The 24723-nt window shown below is 41.9% G+C and overlaps 1 protein-coding gene across 4 annotated transcripts in view; it reads left to right on the top strand.

Annotated features, from left to right (window-relative positions):
• SORCS1 (sortilin related VPS10 domain containing receptor 1) overlaps positions 1-20342 on the top strand; it is a 308841-nt gene extending 288499 nt beyond the window's left edge. The window contains exons 23-28 of one of the 4 annotated variants that reach the window (XM_069796928.1): positions 1302-1433; positions 11872-11971; positions 16738-16843; positions 17019-17179; positions 18524-18642; positions 19955-20342. In XM_069796928.1, the coding sequence (XP_069653029.1) occupies positions 1302-1433; positions 11872-11971; positions 16738-16843; positions 17019-17179; positions 18524-18642; positions 19955-20011 (675 nt within the window). In that variant the 3' untranslated portion in view covers positions 20012-20342. The remainder of the gene's footprint in view (positions 1-1301; positions 1434-11871; positions 11972-16737; positions 16844-17018; positions 17180-18523; positions 18643-19954) is intronic. The other 3 variants (XM_069796930.1, XM_069796929.1, XM_069796931.1) reach the window with 3 other exon arrangements.
• The last annotated feature ends 4381 nt before the right edge of the window (positions 20343-24723 follow it).

The following is a 24723-nucleotide window of genomic DNA, read 5'->3' as shown; positions in this document are numbered from 1 at the left end:
AGTGGAGGGGAAGGGTTCCCTTTTCATAGCTCCACAGGGCATTCCCTGGACTGTCAGCAGTCATGCATGGGATAGCCACAGAATTAGCTCAGGTAATGGTGATTTGTAATCAGTTTCACTGAGTCCTTGTCCTCCATCCGTCATTTCCTTCAATGAGCAGCTGCTCAAAGTCTTTGCTCCTGAGCTACTAGGGAGAAGAATTCATGAGGTTTAGGTCCAGTTAATGTCTGAGAGGGTTGCAAGTCCTGACTGCAGGGGAATCTCTGTGCTGCATCCAGCTGCAGTGGTCTGTCCTTATATCTGAGGGCATTTTTGTTTTTCCTTTAAAGGTGACCTACTAAATTCAGCACTTTGAAACTTAAGGTTTAAATCAAAACCTTGAGATTTAAATGCATTTGCTGGATAATCCACAAGACAAAGAGGCAATGGAAGAAGATTCAGCAAACTATGGTTCTCCTTCTTTTGGCTCACAAAACTTCCTGAAGGTCAAACTAGCTCCTTTTCTGGAGAATAACTCCGCAATCTGATTGTGTAATGTCATGGTAACAGCAGCTGAAACCCATGACCAGAGATGACCCTGGTAGTGATGTCTGTGGGGTACTTTTTTCTGAATTTTGGCTAACTTTGTTGAAGGGAGATTTGAGTTTTAACTGGTTGCTTAAGATTTTCAGCCAACAAGACAAAAAAATAAAAATTTGCAGACTAATACAATCTTTAACACCTAAAGGGAAAAAAAAAAAAAAGGTCCTCATTAACTTGTGGAATTGACCCAGGATGTGAACTATAAGAATTTGTTTGGCTTTTGGGATTCAAACTTGATTCATCATCTTCTCTCTCCCCGAGTTTCCACAAGGCTTTTAAGATATTTTGGCTAATCACACCTCTAGAGTGCAATTCTGCCCACATACCTTGCCCTTTAACATGCAGCTTCTTACCATTGACTAAATGAAGAACCTCAGGGATTAACTTGGGATAGTCAGGTAACTTTAAAATAGCTAAATTTAGACAAAGCAAATCATACCTTATGCAACTATTATTTAGGAGCTCCTTTTAGCATGTCTGATTATCACTGTTGCCTTAGGACCCTGCATATTTTACTGGAGAACATGGTAAAATAGCTTAGATCAGGAAATTACTAATCCCTGACTTTTTACCTGCAGTGGATTTTAACAAGATTCTCCCTGTTGTACCAGATACACCCTACATCGTTTGTAGAGGTACTGTGATGCCTTAGCCAAGAAGCTCTCAGCATTCAGTGCCATCCCCACTGTTTATCTGTGCATTATTTGTCTATGTATCAGGCAACAGGTATTTCAAGCAAGCATATTCTGGTCGCAGTGCTCCCCAGTCTGCCCACATCTGCTGAACTCTTCATTTTACCATATCAAGATGCCACAGGAGAAAATAAAAGAACAGCAGCAGACCTAGAGCAGGTATTGTGTCCATTACTTGTAAAAGTGTATGTTTATGCATTTATGTGTATATATATGGGATTTCCAAGGCAAGTTAGAACAAATAATTGTGGTACAAATGCATCTGATTCACTGGGGTCTAAAGGACGACTGTGGTACATGCTACATACTCTTTGGGTTTTTCTGTTGGGGTTTTTTGGTGGTGTTGGTTTTTTTTTTTCTTTTTTTCTCCCAAACACTGGAAACAGGCTTTGGAGCTGTATTTAGGAGTGGAGACTCCCATTTAGGTTCCCTCAGTAATGTTAAATTGTCATAAATCCCTTAGAAGTTCTGTTCTATTTCATGGAAGTAGGAAGAAAGCAGGAAGGATTTAGGGGATGATTCTTGCCAACATGAACTGGAGTAGCCTCATAAGGCAAAGTTTATGAGGCTGTCAAGAGTCTAGAAAGCACTGGAGGACAGAGCTGAATGGTAGACCTGGGCAGATCAGAACTTTGTTACTTTAAGGCACAGGGATGGGGTTGGATTATCTGCCTGCCCTCTTCATGGTGCTGGCACTGGGGTTCAACCACTCTGGATTGTTTTCTCTGTGCAAGGCTGAAGCAGGTTATGACAACTGGAGGACTGTATCTTCCTGCAGACCCAAAAGGTCCTGCCCACCAGTTGGGCCTAGCATACTGTGACTAAAAGATAAAACACTGTGCTGGGCAAAAATCCTGAAATATCTCTCAGCTTATTACCTCAGATTCCAGGAGCAAAGATAACTAGCCCTGAGTGAAGCACTGCTGTACCTCTGCCTCTCCATATAGTATGTCCGTGGCTCAAGCAGACATACCTCATGTTGGTATGGGCTATATGACCATTGGGGTAGAGGGTGTCACCAGCTCACAAATATCAGCCCCAGCGCTGTGGTGAAATTCTCAGCATTACGGGATGCCTGCTACTCACTGGATGGCACAAGGGTTTTAGCATTTCTCTTTGGATTTGTCCCTCAATTTGTGAATGAGTGAAGTCTTCCCATCAGCACATATATCAACAGTATCTTTCCCTTTTTGTATTCTTGTTTTCTAATAGCCTTTTCATCTGCCTGACCTATTAGTGGCTGTTGCAATTGCCTCTTGCAGTGGTCTAAAGCCTTGTTAACTTAGCTGTGGGCCTCAAACCACCAGGTCACCCATATTCTTAAGCTTTCCCTTGCTCAGCATCCTTAGCCATCATCTTTTTTTGACAAATTATTTTCCTCGGCAATTTTCACCACCCATGTAATAAACAAAAAAGATGGAGATTTACTGCTCTGCAAAACCTTTCCTCCCTTTTCTCCTTCATCCCCCTTCTCCTTTCCTCCATCACAAATTGGCAAAGAAGCCAGTCCATAAACTTTCAAATTTACATCTGACCCAGCTCCCCTCTGGCACTCAGCAGCTTATTGTATTTTGCCAGTTACTCCCTCTCTTTGTCCCTTTCTTTTCGTCCCCTGTTAAAACGGAGTCTCTGTGGCTGTGGAGAAAGGAAGCCCTGACAGCACGCTCATGACCCTTTTTATGGACAAGAAGAAATGTCATTTTCAGTAGGACTCCAGCAACTTCCCTGGCATCCTGCAGGGTCCAAATGGTAACCTTTGAAGAGAGAGAAACTATTTGCCATTTGCAGCCAGCCGTTTCCTGTGGAGAAGTATCTCCCCTGCTCTCATCAGGATGATCAGAATATTTTTCTTACTAGCCTGCAGGTACTGCATTCCCCTTCCTGGTTACTCCAGTAGAAAATGGCATTGTTTTCAGTGGCAACTGCCCAAGGAGGTCCCCAAAAGGTGTCTCTGCCCTCAGCTCTGAAGCGTATTCTGATACTCTTCCTGTTTTGTCATCCATTTGGCCTGTGATCCTTCACTATCCCTTTCCCAAAGTGTTTCAGAGGCCATTCAACAGCTTCTCCCTGTACCTGAAGTCACTGGGATGAGTACTGGGAGCAGATGGTTTTGCTGACGACAGCTTAAGTTGCTTCTTAGGTACTTTGTATAGTCTTCTTTTCTGGTAGGAACAGAAATCTATTTTGTGTTCATAAGCAAGCAACAAGCTATTCAAAAGCATGTGTGTGAATTTGTGTGTTTGCAGGTGCACACCCAAGGGAGTTATAGTTCTGGATGATTTTTCTAATTTGGAAGAGAAACTTCAGAGTGTACAGGAACAAAATGGAAATAGTTTTCACAAACACTGCAATGGAATAAGGTTTCTAAAGGAAGCACTTAACTATATAGGTTCCTTTTTTCATGGTGTCATATCACACATGGAAGCTACTCTCCAAACCTGAGACTCGTGGTAAGCCTGTCCAGAGACACAGTGAAAATAGTTTCTGTCCCTGGAAAACTTGCAGTCAGAATAGATCAGGTGGAAAGGAGTTACAGAAATTAATGTTTTTATTCTGAAAAAGCCCTTGTTTCAGTACCCAAGGGAGGGATATCCTAACTCATTCTCAAAATCAAAAGTTGATGAAACTGAGTGAAATAACACAGAAGGGCACAAACCCCACCACACACACTGTAGGCACAGATTTACCAGGAGAATGAAGTGTGCTATAGCTCCTTCCTTCTCTTCCCCTCCTATTAGAGCCTCCTAAAGTCGGCATGTATACTTGCGGTCATATTACATGGACGTGGTGATACAGCCCTGAATCTACCATATTCACATGCCAGGTACCAGAACAGAGGCGATGGACACTCTGTGGTCCTGATGTTCTCCTCATCCGACCTGGGTTTGAAAGGGAGAAGCCATGTAAATCATGCGGGTGGTGCATGCTAACTTTTGTTAGCTAGGACAAGCAAGGCTAAGGACAGCTGATGGAGTGGGAGGCAGGGAAAGGTGATAGAAACAGTAGCTGAAGAGGGAATTCAAACCACATCTCCCCACATGAAACTCCTGAAGTTGCTGCAGGCCATGTTTATCACAGAGCACTGTGAGGTTTTGGGGCAACTTGCTTAACTGAGCTGTATTTCATCACGTGAGCTAGACCATTATTCTGTCATGGGTAACAATGAAGGGTAAATGTGGTTTCATGGACTTTCACATTTACCAGTAAATCTGATGCATATCTAATGACCATGGGGGTCTTACTTTCTTACTGTTTCCCATTGAGGCAGATTAAGCTGGTCTGTTTTTATCTGGTACATACTCATTTGGCTTTTTAAGCACACCTTTAAGTCTCGCTGTCCAGCCGCTCTGTGGTCCCTAAGTACATAATTCTCATTGACTTCAGAGGCAGCTAAATGTCCATGGTCCCTTGAAAATCTAGGTCTTAGTTTCCCATTTGTCAAAGTCTATAATACTACTCAGTGCCACTCATATTTTATGAGTCTAAACACAGTAAGCCATGGATTGTTTGGTACAGTAATAGTGGGACTGTGGAAGTTGTCCTAGGTGCTGCATCACACTTGATAAATATACCTTTCCATGCAGTTTTCCATTAGGGTGGCACATTTGCGTCTTATGCTCTTGTTGAGACTGTGGTTAGATGGTAGATGTCGTTTTCTCCTTAAGCTGATGTACCACTGTCATTCAAGTGCACCAAATAATTTTTTTTTTGTGTACACACAGTACCAATCATTGTCATATCTGTTTGCAGATTACATTTAGAAATGTGAACTCTGCATTCCTGATATTTCCCATTGGAGACTAAAGTACCTTTTAAAAAGTTTAACTGCTCGACAGCTGAAAAAAACCCGCTACGTATGAGGTTGGGGAAGTTTTCTCAATGTGCAGCATGGGACAATTCCACCTAATACATAAATACAGAATTTCTGAGGACCTCAGACTGCTTGATCCACTCCACTTTCTGTAGTCATTGTAAACTTATTTTTCACAGCTTCATAAAAATCAAAAGCCTTTTCATCATGCAGAATCCCAAAATATTTTGCATATTCAAAAAAATCTTGTATTTATGACCAGAATGTTGTGCTTTGCCCTTTTTTTTTTTTTTTTTTTTAAATTGGGTCACTTGGTTCCCCTGTTTATTTTCACAGTAACTAAGGACAGACTACCAACCTGCTTAAAAATGTAGAAATAATTGGCAGTTGTAAAACACTGCTGTTTAATTTGCATGTTGTCACTGCAACACCACTAAAATATCCCAAATCTTGGAAAAACAGCCACCCAGAATTGCTATTGGCCACTTGGGTTGGCATGCAGTTGTTACACCATCTTTATGGACAGGCTCGGTGAATGTGATGATTACAGAATTCAGCTCTGCAGCTTCAAAAGCACCAAATTCTTTCTCTTCAGTGAAGGGCAACCCTCTAATTAGTAGCATTTCAAGTAATTTTTGAGTAATTTTTAGCACTAATCCAATTCAGAATGAATGTGCAGTAGGAGGATATTCTACTTAAAATTCAGTAGAGGGCAGTGGTACAAATACACAGATATGATTACTCAATTTATTTCAGTGTAGAGTTTAACTCTATAGAAAGATTCTGAAGGGTTATCTTTTTATTTATGCATTTCACAAATTATCTTCTCTCCACGTTGTTTGCTAGTGGAGGCTTTTTGTCAAACAGCAAATGTGTCTCCTGTTAGTCAAATGAGATGTAAGCAGAAGATACATGAGAATTTAAAGTAAGGTTTTCATATCAAGTAAAGTTTTCAGTGTTTTCATGGGTTTCCCTTTAGTTTTCCATTTTCATGCTTTTACCTGGCCTGTTCAAAAGAGCCATAAAAGCAGAATGCAAAATAGGTATAGGAGCAACTAGTTAATGATATTTGAGGCCATTAATCTTTTCTCTGAAAAGAGCTATCAGCAATGTAGCAAGCATGATAGAGTCTTTGGCAAATGGCAACACGAGCTGGCTGGTAGCCAGCTGTGCTCAACATGCTGCAACTGTGGCCTGTATCTGTATCCAGCCAAAGAGATGGGAAATGACATGAATGACTGAATATCAAATGGGCAGTGATGAACTGAGGAGATGAGATACCTCTGGCGAATTTAACACTATGGAGAGTGGCATTCAGGAAGCCTGTATGTGTATATGTCTTAGGATTCTTTCCTTAAAGCAGATTTAGTTTTAGTTCTGCTTCTTTGTAGCCGATGGAGTTTCTATCTGTTTTAATATTTTTTTTCACCCACCCTCCTAAGCTTTAGTGTTTCAGCATATTTACTTTCACTACTTTTCTTTCCTCTGATGTATTTCACCTGTGCCTGTCAACAAAATATTTTAGCAACAAGACCATGACAGTGAACACCTTCAAATCTTACAGAAAATGGTGCCAGTCAATCCTGGATATTAAGTTCCAGAAAAAGGGGTAAATCATCTTAGTGTTTACTAGGAGAGATTTTTTTTAACATCTGTACCTTTGTATGCAGACCAAGTCTTCCACTGGGTGCTTAGCGAAGCTTGGGTCAGTATTTGAGAAGTAAAGGCAGGTGGGGAGAGTATGGAATAATATGAGCCAGAAGACCCTGTACCAAGGGCTTTTTTCCTTAGCCAGCTTTTCTTGATCAGCTGCTTGTGTGCTGTAGAAGAGGCTGTGTACATACCTTGTCTTAATGTCTTTGAGTTAACTCCTGCCATGTGACTATCAGACCTCTCACCTTCTCATCTTTTGCTCAGTGTACAGAGCAGCCCTTGATTCTCAAGACTCCCTCTGGTCGCCTTTGCTCATCTAAAGCGCATCATGGCTTTTATGTCCAGGTTCTCTCTGGGTCCATATCTGCTGGTCAGTTCTTGTCCCACAGTAACCACAGGAAAGTCCTCCACCTTGTGCTCTCACAGTATCTCTGGATACTAATGGCAGCTTGAATTTAGTATCTTTCATTAAAAGATCTCAAGAAAATCCTGCTGGACCCTGTAAGTCAGTGATTATGCTCTTTTCAGTGCTAAGGCAAGCAAACTTTAGATGCCTCATGCGAAGTAACCAAGGTTGTGCATGGCGAGTGGCACAGTTTAAAGTAATCTACATTTGCCTTGACTCCTGATTCACGTTTGTAATGCTGGTTCAAGTTGCTTCCTACCAACCAATGTGCATAATTCTTTCCTTAGTTGTATACTGATTTACTCAACGAATTGAATAGAAGTGCAGCACTCATTAGTTGAGATCCTTACAAAGTATCTATAAAATTATCTAGATTCTTAGCTAGTACATACTGGCATAGTTGAATCACATTCAATTAGCCTAAAACAATTTACACCAGAGGTTTCAAAATTCAATAAAGGTATGGGAAAATGCCCTTCTGAGTGATAATTCTGTTTCTTGGTGCACATGGTTCTTTCACAGTCCTAATTCTGACAAAATGCTAAGAGAAGCCAAATTAATTTTTGTTTTGTTCCATTTTTAAATTGGAATATCTTTTTTTCCTTCACAAATTGTCTGTTATTATTATTCATTATGTGTCCTTTGATGAAAAATGATACATGAAGAATGGTTTCTATTACTGAATTATTTTTGCACATCATGCTTAATTCTGCAAATGAAGCAGATAAAGTCAATGAGGCTCAGTTAAGGACCAAAACTAATTCTGAAAGCTAATTATTTTCACAAGGGAGACTCTTGAAGACTATAAATTAGGAGGTTGCTGTTCTAAGAAGTTTTGTCTTCAGCTGAGTTCATTGCATCTCCAGGAGTGAGACAGGAACAAGCATAGGCCTGAGGCCAACCTGTTCCCCAGCTGGAGGTCTATCTGTTCAACTGGAGTTGCATGGCTCTTTTTCAAACAGGCCAATGTACTTTGATTTTTCCTTAACTGCTTTTAAACAAAAATGCATCCATGGTACCACTTTGAATGCAGAAATAAAGGGATGCACAAGACCCAAAATGTTTCCCATTGAAACCTTTTCATTACCTCGGTGACTGAGATCAGCCTTTGTGTGGAGATTTACTTCAGAGACACTTTAATAAAGTTGTAAACAAATTATGTGAGTCAGAACCACTCCTAGATTAAAGTCTGATAATCTGTGATCCACTGAGCTAGGAATAGACTTGATAGAATAAGAAAGGCGGAAGAGCCACTTCTCCAATCTCAAAGTGAGTGTCCTGAGTGATCTGCAGTTCACAGATCCTCGTGGGACCATGTGAGGACCAGAAGCATTGTCAGGTCCAACTTTGGAGAGCAGTGTCCAATCCCCATGCGAATTTAGCCCTTTAGCTGTGTGTAACCTGCTCGTTGACCTCAAATACTGACATTTGTAAACCATTGTGTGTGGTTTCTATTTCAGATATTTTTTAGAAGTACAGAAATGCATTTTTATCCCTCTTTCTATACTGTCTATATGTCTATTTCAAAGAGAATCTGACTTTCCGCATAAAGAGAAGTGAAAACATTGTACCAAGCAAGCAAACATTTTAAAAACATATCTGAATACATCTGTGCTTCCCTCAGAAGTGTGTGTCAGGAATCTCCAGAGCTCCCTGAGGAAGGCAGATGTCTGATTCTCACAAGAACTTCTCGCGCTTTTGAAGGTCTCAGGCTGTCATTCATTTTTTGACTTGTTCAGATTCCATAAAGACCCAGGCAAAAAAAGCTGCACCCAGAAAGCCACTGGGAGAGCATATAATTAATTGAGCCAAGGAAATATGCTGTATACTATGAGCAGCATGAGCAGTTGCTGCCTGTTTTGACACTTTGCATATAGTCCTGGAACAGTGACGGCTATTTCAAGCTTCTGCTGAGATACTGGTAGTTTCAAGCAGAAATCATTTTATTCTGAGTTCCATTTGTACAGGATGTAGTACAATGAGGTCCTCATTCACGATTAGGTAGCAATGCAATACAGTAATAAAAAACTTCAGTTGTGACTGTTTCTCTCTGCCTTTCTTCCTTTTTCTTACTACTTCACTCTTACTGCCTCTCCCCTTCCTATTATTCCTTTTCATCGGCTTGCCAGACAAGAATATTGGTTGAGCTTTCTCTCACACGCTCAGCTTGCCTCCTAGGAGGCTGCCACGACAGCTCTCAGCTTTAATGTCCCTGCTGGTGCTGTTGTTTTTCCCTCTTCACTCTGCACCGCAAGAGGCCTCAGGCAGGCCAGGTCAGATCTCAGTGTTCCTTCATGTCACTGGTGCCCAACAAAGTCTCTGATCCCTTCTTAGGCTGACTTTCTCAAGGTTCTTCTATTCTTCCATTTCTTGCCCAAATCCTTGATGAAACCATTCTCCAATACTAGACAGCACCATTTGCTAGCTGCATTCTGAGTCATATATCACATTAAGCCTCTTTTGGTGTAGAAGGCATCATGTATGGTTTTTACCCCTACTGTCTCCCTGACCATTTTGTGCAGCTGTCACAATGTGTTGAAGAGGAATGACACAATGTGGTTGGCTCTTTTCTTCCATTTACTGTCTTGTGGTTGCTTTTTTTTCATAGGCTCAGCTGCCCCAGCAGCATCAGAATCTCAGAGTGCAAAGAAAGGTAATTCCCGCAGGGGTATGGAGGAGAGCTGTTAGGTCATGTTTGGGACTGGAAATGGCCAGGATGATATTTTTCCTGTTATTCCCATTAATGTACCTGGTTTACAGCATATCGATCTGCATCTGTTGCTCCAGTTTTAGAGATGAAGCACTCTTTATAGTCGTCAATCTTGGTTATTAATATGCTTAAATTCTTAAAGAGGGATATAATTTGCTTCCCAGGCTTTCTTCATGTACTGCACATCTTTGTTTCACCATCCCTGGTGCTCTGAGCTCAGCAGATGGCTCTTTGTAAGCAGGTGGTAATTTTCCTTGCTATTGAAAGAAATATATTCACTGCTCATTCTGGCACCCATGAAAAAATTGTAAACTTTGAAGAGATATATTAAAAAATATAAATAAAATGCCTGTAAGAGTTATTGCCAAATTGATATTGGATCAAAGGCACCTATTCAAGTGATCAGCAGCCAGAAATGAAGTGTATAAGCCAAGAGTATTGAAAGAACCATTAAGAATGTTAAAAAAAAAAAAAAAAGAGGCAGATAAATCTCATACCGTGATGAATGATAGCTGAGGAACATCTAATCATATCTGGGTAGCATTTACTGAAATAACTCAACCAGACAAAAATGAAGAACATGAAAAAGATGGTGTAAAAATTATTGGAATGTTCTTTTTTCTGACAATTTTTCATTAATCTTCAAGAAGGAATAAGGATTTATTTAAAACAAATTAAATTAAATGGTGAGCACTAGAATATGGTTCCTCTGGATCTTGGTATGGCCATAAAAACACAACGTTCTTGGCAACTGCATATTAAGGGTTATGGGGTGGGGGTGGTTTTTTGCAGTTTTCCAACCACCTCTCCCTAATAAACCAGCATGCAGAACAGCGGCTATGTTCCATTGGAAAATTGCTCACTGTTGTAAGAAAATGTGAAATACATGAAACATCTAGCAAATGAACATGCAAAAGGCACACGACGAACTATCAACACCATGTCCATAGGCTTCCATTCCTTGATTAATCTATTTGGATTTTTTGCTTTTAATGGCAACTTGCCTGAAACTTCTTGGATATAATTAACAGTGATATGGAGAAAGTGGCTCTGTGCATATTGTGACAAACTGACTTAAAAAAAGGAATGTTTACCAACAGATTGGACCAAAGCTTGGCTTCTTCACTGTAGAAATAGAGATTTCATGGGGTCTTATCTAAACAAATGCTCATCTTTTCTGTTGTGGCCTTTAAGGAGGAATAGCTTGCTTCACTTCTGCTAGAGCTCTGTTGTTGTCATCAGAGTTGTGGCAAGATAATCTAGTGATCTAAAAGCTCTGTGGAATGTCTCCCATGAAAGAAAGCATATAAGAGTAAGGTCTCTCTGTGTAACCCAGAAGAATAGATGGAACATGCAATTTGTTTAAGCCACACTCTGTAGTCAGTAAACTCTTTCAGATTTGAGCTGGTTCTGGTACATACTTAAGGATTAGGGAGTAGCTGGCTTGAAACTCAGAGCTGGATGAAATGAAATTTGGTTTTAGGACTTGAAATTGAAGTGCAAGCTGGGATAAGGACTTAAACTATTCATTTTGATTCAAGTATATCACGTTATAAACATGCTCTAAGATCATGGAGCTGGCCACTCAGCTAGCAAAAAGTTATTTGTTATGAGCAAATGAGTGTTAGCAATTGAAATGCTTCTCTGCTTGAATAGTAAATGGAGTTCACTGATGTACTGTTGCTGGCTGGTCCTGCAGACACACATGTGAGTGTAACGTTCCTTTGGGGCTCAATTCCCCTTTGCTGCTGGGCTGCTCCTGCAGAGGTGTGACAGGGCAACTTGTTGCTATCGGTCATTGCTAACTGTATACAAACCACTCTGGACATAGTACTGGCAGATGTGTTCAGCTTTCACAAACTCCCTCTTTGTAAGGTGATAGGAAATTGTGCTCGGAAAGTCTGGTGCCTCAGCAAAATCTTTGCTTTGTGTGCAGCTCCATTTCCTACCCACCTATTGGCAATCTAAACCAATGATCAAGAAACAAATGTGTTTCTTATTTTCTCCTTTTTTCCAGATTTCAGAAACGCTGATCCAGAAACTGAACCAAAACCTGGTCCATTTTGAGTTGAAGCCAGGGGTTCGAATCCTTGTCCACGCTGCCCATTTAACAGCAGGTCAGTATCCTCTTTCTGTGTACACCCTCCCTGTTGCTCTGTAGCACAGCAAGTAATATATTCCTTGTTGGTAGTAGTGTGCTAACAGCTGTATTTTAAACATTTATTATTTTTGTGTCACAATAACAACTCAGTGTATGGGCAGACGTTAAAATGCCTGCTCCACCTCCCCTTTCTTTATCATGCTAAAAAGATACAGTGGCTTTTGCATTTACAGCTAATCCTTTTGTTTACTTTTGTGCAAGAATTTGCTGTTGTTGTTGGAAATGCAGTAAAAGTAGCAGCAGAAATGTGTACTTCTTGGCTTTCTCTGAAATATTCAACAGCTGAGCAGCATCCTGGCATATTCAGCCTGGATCACACGGTGCAAAGATTACCAGCTAGCCTTGGATATATTCAGATATTCTAGAGTGAATGAACATTCAAAGCAACTAAGCACAGTTCAGAAGTTGTTCAGCAGTCTGAAAGACTAGAATCAATTTACATATGCATAAACATAAGACTAGGCAGTTTGGACTTTAACTAATCCTTTTTTAAAGTGAGCCATCTCCAAAGTCCTGATATTTAATTACATGCGTCTCTGTCTATTCTGTATGCTAAACCCTCATTTCACAGCACAGGCCCTATTTAACTATTACAAGAGGTGGGACAAAAAGATCTGTGCTCAGGTTTCTCAGGAATTCCTTTTCTCCAAGAGTTGCTGATAATTCTGGTCAGTTGGTATCAGCTTCTTTTGCTAACTAACAAACTAAAAGCCTCAGTTCACTTGTACCAGCAAGCTGCTCTCCAAAAAGCTTTTTATGTATGAACAGGCCTGCCCAAGCTGGTGTCAGTCCATGTGCTGCCTTGTCCATAAAGGGAAGGAAAAAGAGACTGTTAAGAAAGGGTGTAATGTGACTGCATTTAAATCCCCCCAGGAGAAAGCCTTGGTGTTTGCAATATTTCGTTTTTCCTAAGCAGAATTGGCTATAATATCTGCCCTGGGACTATTTGCTCCAGGTTTCTGCTTTCCACTAGCTGTGGAACAGATGATCAGCTGCTTACTTTTACACGTTAGAACCAAAAGCGTAAAAAAGCAGAGATGCAGCACAGCTGAGTAATCTCTAAAGAAAAAAAAACACAACAGCTTGAGAAGTCAGTTTGTTTGATTTTTTTTTTCTCCTGTAGATTGTAAAAAGATATGTAATAGACATATGACACAGAAGAATTGCGTGACTTTACATTTAAGTTTTAAATTCATATACGTTTTACATAATAGTTGTTACCAGAGAAGCAATCCTTAGCCTGAATTTTCAACAGTGACCGGTGATACTATATGTACTTTCAGAAAATGAATGCTTAGTGCCCAGCTCTTAAAAGAAACACATCTGAAAGCATCTTAATGTGAGCTTCAAACATGAGTTACCTGCATTTGCTCATCATTTTTTATATTTGTTTCTGGGCATTTACTCTGCCAATGCACATGGCTGTTTTCCATTTTGGTCAGTGTTCATTAAAGTCAAGATCAAATCCCAAATGAATATTTAGACATGACTACTCCAGCCCTGAATATACCGTAGGCCCTTTCTAAAAAATTATAGTTAGAAAGAATCATATTAGATATTCCTGGGAAAGGCTCATCTTTACCTCTTGCTGCTGAAGGGACATTCCTGATTTCATGTAGTGGAAACAGATGACACTGAAAATCACATATCCAGCCCTGCCTTTAATACAAGATTAATCTGGATCCCAGTTTTGTGCTGTATGTAGGAGCCTCCTGCAGCTTCTTGGAGAGGAATTCTGGGCATCGCTGCATGAAGGAGTGCACAGGGTCCCCAGCTGCTCCATCCGTGCTCAGAACTGGCTAAAAGCTGGGTAGCTCCAGTCCCAAAGCCAGGTAGTTAGTGTAGGTACTGTAGCACTTTTCTGGGCTACTAAACCGTGTCTGCTGCCCTGAATGAACGAAAAGGCAGGGTCTATCAGTGTGGCATACTGCCATGCTGCATAACAGTCTGGCCTCTGAGCGTGTGCTGGCCTGTTTCTTGCTAGGTCAGGCTCGAGCAGAGGGTGCTTGGCTCAGACATGCTGTGTAAATACATGATCTTCGTGCTCGCCACGCTTTTATTTGTATTTACACAAACACCGGGAGTGAGTACTTCTTGTCCATAATAGATGCAAATACTCATTTTTCCTGCAAGGTAGGCTTTTTTGTACTTCTCTACAAAGCTGCTGGTGAGATGTGAGTGATTGCTGTACCTGGCTCCACAGTGTCCTATAGGAACACTACAGGATTTTGTCTCTTGCAGAAATATGATTCACTAAGAATGCAAAATGAGCCTGGACTGCCAAACTAGATATTAAAAAGCCCAGAGAGCAGCCGCTGTGAGGTCTTCAAGGGAATATGGCTCCTTATCAAGCTGCAGAGGTCATGACTAGGTTCCCTGTCTAAATAAAAGACCCAATTTCATAACATCAAAACCTGGGATTAGTTTAGAATTTTACAAAATGCCAAAAGAGAGATTTACTTCTCTGCTGAAAACTATTGTTTTGGCTGTCGAGGAAGAAGAAGAATTGTCCTTTTGAAATCCAAGCTTTTATAAAAAAATAAATAAAATAAAGCAGGGAAACCTGGAACACAAGCCAGCATTGGCAGCGCTCCCTAGAAAACACAATCCAAGGGGATGCATATGGCCCAGAGGTGCTGCTTTGGTCTATGGTATCCCTTCTTTCCCAACTTTTTCACTGTGACTCTGTGTTGGACTCTGGACAGCTATGGGCTGTAGTTGACTGAACCACAAAGCTCAGCATGTGTTTTTGTAAGTGCCCACATACGTATACATATGCTTACATTTATGGTCCCATGCCTCAGTGCACATGTATGTTCCTCCCTGTGTGTGTGCCTGGTCATGCACAGCAGTAATTTCTGCAGCAGAGGAGCTGCAGGGAAAAAAAGTGCAGGTATCTAAACTAGCTTGGTGTGGTTATTCAAGCAGAACCTGTAGAAATGAGCCTCTATGTGTGTGTGTGTTGGAAGTGAGCATGTGCATTCCCTGGAGCACAGAAGAATGACAGGCATTGGCCTCAGCACATTTCACACCTCCGTCTTTTTTGTTCAGGCCACGCTGGAGGAAGGATTAATTTATGGCGATTATGGACAACAGATTACAATCCATTCATCATGTTCATTCCTTCTTCTCATGAAAAAAAAACCCCAGACCAATGTCCCCAACCCAATAGACAACAACCTCAACTCTAAGGCAGAGTGAAATATGCAATATTCCTCACAAAGCAGTTAAATAGCTGTTTATTACCAGACTCTCAGCACAGCATCATAACAAGAACATTGAGTGATGCTGAGCCTGAATTGGTCAGAGAGCCACTTTGTCATCCCACAGAACTGCAGAAACCCACGAAATACAGAGGCAAAGGGGGCAGAGTGGAGATGCGTGAGGAATTCATAACAATGGATCATTTCACCCCGGTGCCTCTCCTTCCTGAGGATAGCCTGCTTGATATGGGAAGGAGAAGATTTTTCACTTCTCTTTGTAAATGTTGGCTTTATCAGGCTGAGTGTGACAGCTGAAAACATGTGCACGTGTGATGTGTGTGCCTGAGTAAGTATTTGCTTGTGTGTGCATGTTTTTTTGTGTCTTCTGGCTCTGGTTTAGGATGGGTCTGTTCCGTACATGTGAAGAGGGGCAAGAGAAAGAGGATGTGTATGGCAGCAGTTCAAGTTAAATTCCATTGCTTTGCAGAGGAAGGTACTACCTACTACCTACTACTACCTCGTTCCATGTGCAACGCCAGATAGAGACTGTCAGTGAGGATGTTTCGGCTGTGTGCATTAGCTCTGTGTGACGGCACAGCTACAGCTGCATGTCTGTCTATAGTATGTTTTACTGGCGTCTGCATGAACAGCTGAGGCTGCTGGACCTATGTGTTTTCCTTTTTGAATGCTAGATGTCTTTCTGTTTGTGTGTGTGTATGAGTGATGGAAACTGACTGTAATACAATTTACTTTGTATTTCTGGGAAAGCCACGCTTCTGGCTGTTTGTGTGGCCTTCTTTTGCAAGGGGCTATGAAGAGATGGTGAGCAAAACTGAGAAGAAGCACAGAGGGACTTTTTGTTTGATATGGGATTTTAGTTTTGTTTTTTCTTGAACCTGTGCACTCTCTGGCATGGAAGAGTTGTGGGAGAGAGAACAGGGCACCAGAGGAAAGAGGGTAGAACATGTTCAGAACAGTAGGAAGGGGATAAAGGAAGAAACTGAAAATATCCGAGGTGTGAGAAGAGCTTGCCATGGTAAGGCATTGATGCTGAGGCAGTGTCTGTGAAGGGGACAGGACTTCTGGTTGGGGAGGAAGGGAAAAATGGTGAGCGTTGTTCCTTCAGTAAAAGTGAGGACCCAGTTGCTCATTATTCACTGTGCATTGGGAGCTACCCAAACTAGCTCTAAGCAAAATAGAAAGTCAACATGACAAGTTAGCCCATGGGTAGCTCCAGGATCATCCAGAAAATCCTAGTTTTGGTACCCAAGTGACTTCATTTGCAACTACCTTAGGTAATTGCAATATGAGAGAGTATGTTTCAGGCAGTCCTCTAATAGGCCAGAGAGAAGAGGTCTCTAAGGAGAAAGCTACGGGGCTTCACATCGAGGGGTAGGTTGAGAAACACAAGTGGTCTGAACCCAGGTTTCTTCCCAGCTGAATTAGAGAGAGAAGCCCTGGAGACATGTGGACGGATGAGGCCTGGGGGCAGCTCTAACCTTCTCTCCCTCTCTTGCAGCTCCCCTGGTGGACCTCACTCCCAGTCACAGTGGTTCAGCTATGCTGATGCTCCTCTCTGTCGTTTTTGTGGGACTAGCCGTGTTTGTAATCTACAAGTTCAAAAGGTATGACCCTCCCTGAGCCATTTCCTTCTCCCCATTGCTGCCTTTCACTGAGGTGTTTGGGTTTGGTTTTGCTGGGTTTTCTTTTTTTGCAGTGATTTGTTTCTTGGTTTGTAAAAGCTGATGCTACATCATCTGCCAGAGTACCCCACAATGATGGTTTCTGTTAATGTTTTAGGAAGATTCCTGGCCTTAATATATATGCACAGATGCAGAATGAAAAAGATCAAGAGATGGTCAGTCCAGTCAGTCAGAGGGAAAGCATACCTAATGTCCCTCAAAGTGAGCTGATGAGCCCTGAGCAACTAGTAGATGAGAAGGTGGAAGTCCATCCCATAGGTAAATAACTTGCAGCATCCTGCAGCTGGTCAGACTCTGACTTATAATTGGCTAACCCTTTTCTCAGCCTCCCCCTTTCCCATATTCCTGCACACTCCTCCTCCCATCCTTTCTGCTGCAGCATTAGTTTTGCTACAGGAAACCTTGCTAACTCTCCCCTCTCTCTCACTGCCAAGTGATGAAAGGGAGGGGAACAACTTTAGGCTTTTTCTTTCCCCTAGTTGCTCTACGTAGATCCCCTCCCCTTCTCAAAAATCCTGCCAGCACTTAACTTGCGCTATAAGGCAATTTAATTTATTTTGCTGGGGCTGATGTAGTTGCGGGGTTAATCCCCACACCTGAGGCACATCCAGGAGAACTTCGGCCACCCTCACCTGGAACATGGAGGTGAGCAGGTGATTCGGTAAGTCAGATCTAAAAGCTAAATATTCATTGATGTTTTGACTGCTGTGGCCTTCGTGCTGTGCCAGACGTTGTTGCCAGCAGCAATTCTAGCCTGGCTGATTCCCAGGGAAATCGAGCAAAACCTGGGATCTCAGCATTGCACAGCTGGGTTTGCCCTCAGGCTGATTTCTCCCACAGGCCTCTGTGGTTGCAAATTTGCAAAGCAGGCTTTCGTAGGACCTAAAGTGAATAGACTTGAAGAGGGCATACTGGGATCAGTCACACATTTGCTTATGCTTATATGTTTTCTTATACCCTGACTATAGTAAAAGCGTTGGGATGAAGCAGGGAGGTTTCAGCCTGGGGACATGTTCTGCTAAAGCTAGCATTGCTCGGGCATTGCTCAACTTCATTTGTGAGGTGACAATTCTGCAGGCCCAGACCAGAGGTACTGTACAGGACCCCTGTAAATAAGGACATGGACCTATTTTAGAGGAATTAAAGTTTATAGCTGTTCTGATTCAGACAGGAGTGAGGCATAGTCGTAACTGAGATCCTTTATTTGCGCAATTTCATCAGCTTAACCAAACTTTAGACCCTACCTGACGATGTCTCTAAATTGTACGGGAGTGTTTGCTAATGCAGGCTTCGTGTCATAGCTACTGCAGAGTGGGAGCAAGGGGAAGGGCAATTAAAGGATGGAATGTGATGTGCTAAGATTGTGGCCTGTGAAACAACCTGGGAGGAAAAAGAAGAAAGTCTCTTGATGAAACTGAGGTCTAAGCTGGAAGCCCTGCTGCAATCAATACTGATCTCTCCTCACCTGTTCACCAAGGAGAGATCTGGTAGCTATTGAAAGCTTTTAAGCAGCTGTTCATCAGCAGACCTGGACATCCCTGCTTAGCAGAACACAGGATGGCATGAGGGGACCAACCTTCCCATGTGGTGTTCCCCATACAGAGCAACCCCAGGCCACAGTCCAGAACCCAAGGAAAGGAAATGCAGCCAAGGTAGTCTGGACAGAGGACTTCCAAAAGGCTTGTGGATCACCAAGAGGTTTCAAGCCAAGACCCGGAGCGGTGGGTCCTAAACTTTAACAATTCTTTTTTTCATTTGTTTTTCTTTCTTTTTCCCTCAGAAGCCTCCAAGTCAAAATTGATATAAGATGCTAAGGGAGAAACACCCAATTTCAAGACAGGAACTCTCTTTCTAGAAATAGATGGGCTTTGAGCTCCCCCTTTCTAAAAGAATGTAATGACCATGGTTCATGCCGTTCCAGGGTTAGGGAAACACATGTTTTCACAGGTCACTCAGACTGAAGTGGCAGGAGTCAGTCACCTGCTAGCTGTATTCAAGGTATCTTCAAAACTGCTCTTGCTGGTGATGGAAACTAATCCCTTGAAGACTCTAGGATAAGAGCAGTCGACAGCCGATATTGGTGTAGGTTTTCATTTGGTGCAACTATGGCATTTCTGGCTTTCTACAATAGCCAGCATTTGTGTTTCTCAGCTGTGCTGCCGGCCCCGGTATTAAACCAGAAATTGGCCTTTTATAACTCCTTGGTTTGCACCTGTAACTGCACTAGCGAGCACAAAAGGTAAATGTGTGGCATACATAGACTCAATTCTCTATCAAAAGGAATCAGTCCAACAAACTTCCTAAGAGTGTTTTTCCATCCTGTCAGTAAGATGAATGAGGAAACTGCATCAGAGCTCATTGACAAAATGAAAAGGTCTGGACCTAGGTGTGAACAGAATAGAAAGTGCAAAGGCTTTTCGCTCTCCTATGCAACCACCTCATCTGTTTCTGGAAATCAGCAATTTCTTTCTTAATGAGTTTTCTTTCTTTTGGGAAAACAAAGCAAGACTGTAATTGGGTGTTTCTCTTTTGTATGCTTGTTCAGAACCTAGTTTTTTTCAACCCCTTTGACTAACATTCAGGGATCCTTCCTTGGAGGAATCTGAATGAATGTCCCTGGATCATTTAATTTTCCTTCCACTCTGGCAGTGAAAAAACATATTTTCTGGATGTGAGTGGTTTAGGCTCTTCTTTTGCAAATGCAAAGCTTAAGGTTATTTATGAAATCTCCAAAACCTTATCATTGCAAATGAGTTACACATTTCCTCTGAGGACCTCAACCCCTCCTTCCCTCGACCCCTCTGCTCTGGCCTCTCCCTCTTCTGTTCAACACGGGTGAATCATCTTCATTAGCAAAAGAACAGGACATCACCTTCAGTGTTTTGAATGACAAGAAAACATTTCTGGGAAGAACCTGTCAGTCTGGAACAGTCGAATCCCAAAGGCCAGCAAGGTGATACCTTCAAACATCTTCCTTGGCTAAATGCATTTGTTATTTACTGACTCTTTTATTTTGTTCTTTCTTTGCCACAGGAAGTATTTCCACAGCTGCTGAGCCCCAGAGCACAAAAGAAATCCCTACCTATGTAAATGGTTGAATTGAGGACACCGATATATATCTATATCTAAAAAAAGAGGAGAGCTCACTGCATTTGGACTTTTTAATTCTTCAGATGACAAAGGGTTTTTAGCTTTAAGCCTGTGCATGTGGACATTATACTGAGACCATAGTGGAACTGCATTGTACAGGTGTTCAATTTTAGTGGGGGGTGGGGGGAGAGGAACTTGGTACCACTGTTGACTCCTGCGGCCCTTCCCCTCACCCCTCCACTCTCTTTTTTCTGATCTGTCTCTAATTTGTAGAAAATTCATAATGATATAGGCCAAGAATATGCATGGGGGTCTCTTCTTTAGGGAGAGGGGTGGGCTGGGATGTGGGGGGAGAAGGGCTGGGGGGGGTGGTGGGAGGGTCATTGAGGGTTCTTGGCTTTAGATTTAACTGCTCTTTTAGCACTTTGGGATACGGGAGGGCTAGCCGCCCCAGCAGACTTTCATAGGACACACAGAAAATCACACTGGAGTTTAAAGGCACTGAAAATGTTCTTGGTCAGTCTGGTTTATGTCTTTGTTTGGACTCTGCCCTTCGTTCCTCTAGCTGCAGCTGCTGCCTGTGCCCCACGGCTGTGAGGAGGCCGAGTGCGAGTGTAGGTGATCCCAACAAGGCCAGGCTCGCTCTTAAACAGCTTTTTTAGCCGACTCACACCAAAGCATCCCACTGATAGCACCATTGGAAGATAACTCTTTGCCTCCTAACCTTGAATGGAACAGAATTAGAATGCGTTGCAGGCAGGGAGGCCTGTCCACACTGCAGTTGCAGGAGGTTATTGCCAGCATGAACCTACACTGTACTTTGTATCAGCCTTACACCTTCAATTTTGGCTAAGAGAAAGCCCTAGTAACACCCTCAGCTGCATTTAGTGCTGACGTTTGGATTTTTCTGGGGAAGTCCCAGGAGATCTCTGCCTTTTGGGAGTCACCCCAAGGCCTGTCAATTTTTTGAAGGACACCTTGCTCATAGAATGGGGGGCAGGGAAAGGTCTATGAACAGTTTCCTATGGCCTTCTTGGCAACCCCGCTTGGTTGCAGATCTGCAGACTCCTGCCAGTCTGGGCCGACGAGGGAGAATAAAAGAGGATTTGGCCTGAGATTGTTGCCATGCATTTTGAGCCCCAGCACCACAGGACCACTATTGTACAAGATTTGATGTCTTACCAATAACATAAGCTTGTATCTTACACTGCAACTAGAAATGAGGCTGCAGGACGTGTTCACGTAGACTATGCAAGGGAAGAGAAGGAAAGCAGGCTTAACGTACCTCGAACAAGTCCTCCCAAGACACTGGATATCTGGCTGAAGCCTAACCCGTGGTCGTTACAGCTGTTGATTTCCAACCCAACTCAGGTAAATCTAGCACCAGGATTTTGTTTTGAAGTGCAAGGAGAGACAGACAGCAACCAATGTACACTTAATTAACTATGTTAGATGAAGGCAAATAGAGGCCAGTTCATAATCAGTGTAGCCCGCTTAGGAGGCACTCTGATTCCTGACATGAGTGGGTTTTGTTCGGTAGACGTTGTGCATGGCAACCTGAGTCAAAAACAGGAGAAAGCAGCATTGTTGGCGTTGCCCAGAGTCCTGGGACAGGGGTTTGGTGGTGGTGGTGGTGGGTTTGAATTTCTCTGTCACAAATTGGGCATAAGCCCAAATCAACCTACTTGCTGGCAAAGAGAAAAAGTGATACCAAGTGTAAGAACATTAGACCCATAGTAGTTAAAAGATCATCACAGTACAGAGTCCTCTGCCTATTTTATGTAGTTTGTCTGAAGACAGGTAGAAACATAGCAGTTTGTATGGCTTTGCTATTGTCTTTGCAACTACAGCTTTAAGAAAGATGGGAAAGTTTTGGCAGCAACTGTATAATACTCCCCACTGAAGTCCAACATTAGCCAACTTATTTTTATAGTAAGCCAATCAAAAAGTTTTCTTATAGTGTTGGAACTATTTCTAATTTTAAAATTACTTTTTTTGATGTACTTTTTCATCTTCTTTTTCCCTTTCGTTAAATACAATGTAGTGTAATGTATAATTGCTATTGTTTATTGCTTTTACAGTCATATTTATTAAACAGATTATGTCTCTAAAGGAAGGCCCTTGTTTTTGTTGCTCATTTTAGCTCTCCACCCCTAACTGGGATCACTAGCAACATTAAAACAGTAGCAAGTTGATGACTTCAAAAAAAAAGGGGGTGTTCAGTAGAAGTGGGAGAGGGTGGTGGTAGTGCGCTTCTGAAAATATTGTTCTAGAAGCAAGATGCCAATATGAAGGTAACTTTCTCAGTCCTCAGTCAAAGTGCTTTATAAAGTGCAGCTTGGTACTGTTATCTCCATTTTATGGATGGGGAAGCTGAGGGATGTAGAGATGCAGTGCTGTTTTTCTGGTTTCCAAACAGGCAATGGTAGAGCTCTAAGCAGCTCCCTGGAACTCCAGCTCCATTCCCTGCCCGTGGTTATCCTTCCCCATACACACTCTCTGTTAAAGGTTCCTTTAAAATATGTTTTTTGACTACCCTTTTACCAACACTGATGAAGGAAAGTTTAAATTATTTGCATTACTGATGAATCAGGTTTATCATGTGAAGAAAATGAAGCATAGGAGGTTTCTGTGACCTTGCCAGATGACAGTGGATGCATGTTGCTGAGGAAAAGAAAGAAAAAGGTTTCTCTGCTTTTCAGGTTGGCATGCAACCACCAGATCGTTCTGCCTCTTATAACTGGCTCCTGGTTCAGTTCTCTAGCCTTTTCTGCACCCCGGCATAAGAATTTATATAAGTCCATAAACAGTCAAAGATCTGGGGTTCAGGCATTGTCAACAACCAAGGCTGTGGTATCACATGTCAAGTCCAGGAATGACGAGTTTGCTTGTTGGAGGAGTGTGCAGTTTTCACATCCTGGGCAAATCCCAGTATAATTACAATTACCTGCCTAAAATGTTAAAGCAGACAGTGCCGTCTTTCTTCATGTTTCATTCAGGCTGGATGAACGGCTGGTGCAGCCATGGCCATAGTACAGGTGACTCAGAGACGTGTGTGTAGACATAATCTGCTTTTATAGTTTAAATGCCCACCTGAATTAGCAGGCATCTGTTCTGGCCATAAACAGTAGGTCTGGTTTTGGCAAGCATCTCTAAAGCATTTTCAGATAATTCTTGTCAGCTTGTTGTGTGTCCTGAGGCAGAGACTGATTGCTATTTGTACTTGTTATATTCTGGTTTGTATAACACCACAGCGATTCACTGCTAATGGCTGAACACTGAGACGATAAACAAAGAATATACCAAGTATTTATAAAATCCAATATGAATTTTCTCTGAGGACATTATCATACCCTGAGAGAATAAAAAAAGTTCATTATCCTTTGTCAGAAAGAGCGCGGAGTTAAAATTTGGTTAAAAACTCAAAGTGTTTTCTTAATTTGATGTTGATTCTCTGCCATCACCTTAACTGCCATAAAACAGACATAGAGGTGGGACAGACATATTGGCTTCAGAGAGATTTATACTCCTCCACCTAGCAGGACATTGGGGCTAAGATGCTGGATTGCCTTTCCTCGAAATCAGTAGGTATTAGTGTTTGAATACTTTTGAGGATGCGGGCCTCAAACAATTGCTTGCTGTTAATATGTGGCTATGTTTAATTGCTTAAACTTTTGCTGGAAAGCAAGACTCTTGAAGCACTTGTTCAAATGCTTATGCAAATGAAGCAGGAATTTCCAGTGACCCTAAATGAACCCTGTCTTGGTCCTGTCAACTTCTGCTGAGAATTTCTGACAATTGCATTTAGTCTGGTACCTAGAGGTGATAACAAGGGATTAGTACTTTATCTGTGTGCTGTCATCTCTCATTGAATGCATGGAAAGTTTCCTTGCCACATTATATCTCTAGGTACATTCAGTGTTTTAAACATTACCCCTGATTGCAGACCTACCATGTTTATGATGTTAAAAAAGAAAACTTTATTTTCTTTCAGTTAATGAGATGCTGTCCTTGCATTTCTCCATGAAACAGAATAATAAAGCATGGAATAAATAATACTTGAGCTAGAACAGGTCCTTTTAGTTTAGAGTATTGGTATGATCCTGGCCATAATACCCAGAAGAAAAGACTGAAGTCAAATTGTTTTCTAATTGATAAGATCAAAGTGCTATCATGTACCAAGTCATCAGCCTAAGAGATATGTTTCATCTGCAGTTTTAACTTTAGCTTTTTCTTTTCCCTTATTTCCTACTGGGGAATATGGCTATCTATTACTGTTCACTGTGCTGAAAGCACAATGTAGATTAAATCTGTGTTACTTATTTCTCAATGTGAGAATTTCAAGGTGTCTTCCTTGTTGTTTACATTGTGGTACAGTCAGCCCAGTGCTAGGTGCTGTATGCACATGGGCAGTAGAGGTGACATTGTAACTGGATAAAATGAACAAAATAAGGGAACAAGTTTTCTCACTGCCTCTATATTGCAGGTCGAGCCTCATGTTGTCATCTTGGGTCATTTTGGGACCTTAACCAAACCTTCTCTACATGAAAAAACCTCAGCACTGTGTATGAGAGCTTTGAATGAGATGGACAGTCCAACATCCAAACAGCCCAACTCAATATAAGATTAATGACTTGAGTCCTAGGAGGTACAGAGACACATGGGAGACCAGCCAGCTGCACAGGGCAGTAGCACCACGATGTTGTCTGTGC

This window comes from Haliaeetus albicilla, chromosome 11 (genome assembly GCF_947461875.1).
Source record: "Haliaeetus albicilla chromosome 11, bHalAlb1.1, whole genome shotgun sequence".
NCBI lineage: Eukaryota > Metazoa > Chordata > Aves > Accipitriformes > Accipitridae > Haliaeetus > Haliaeetus albicilla.
The sequence above is the reverse complement of the archived record's forward strand: the minus strand, read 5'-3'. Positions and strand labels throughout refer to the sequence as shown.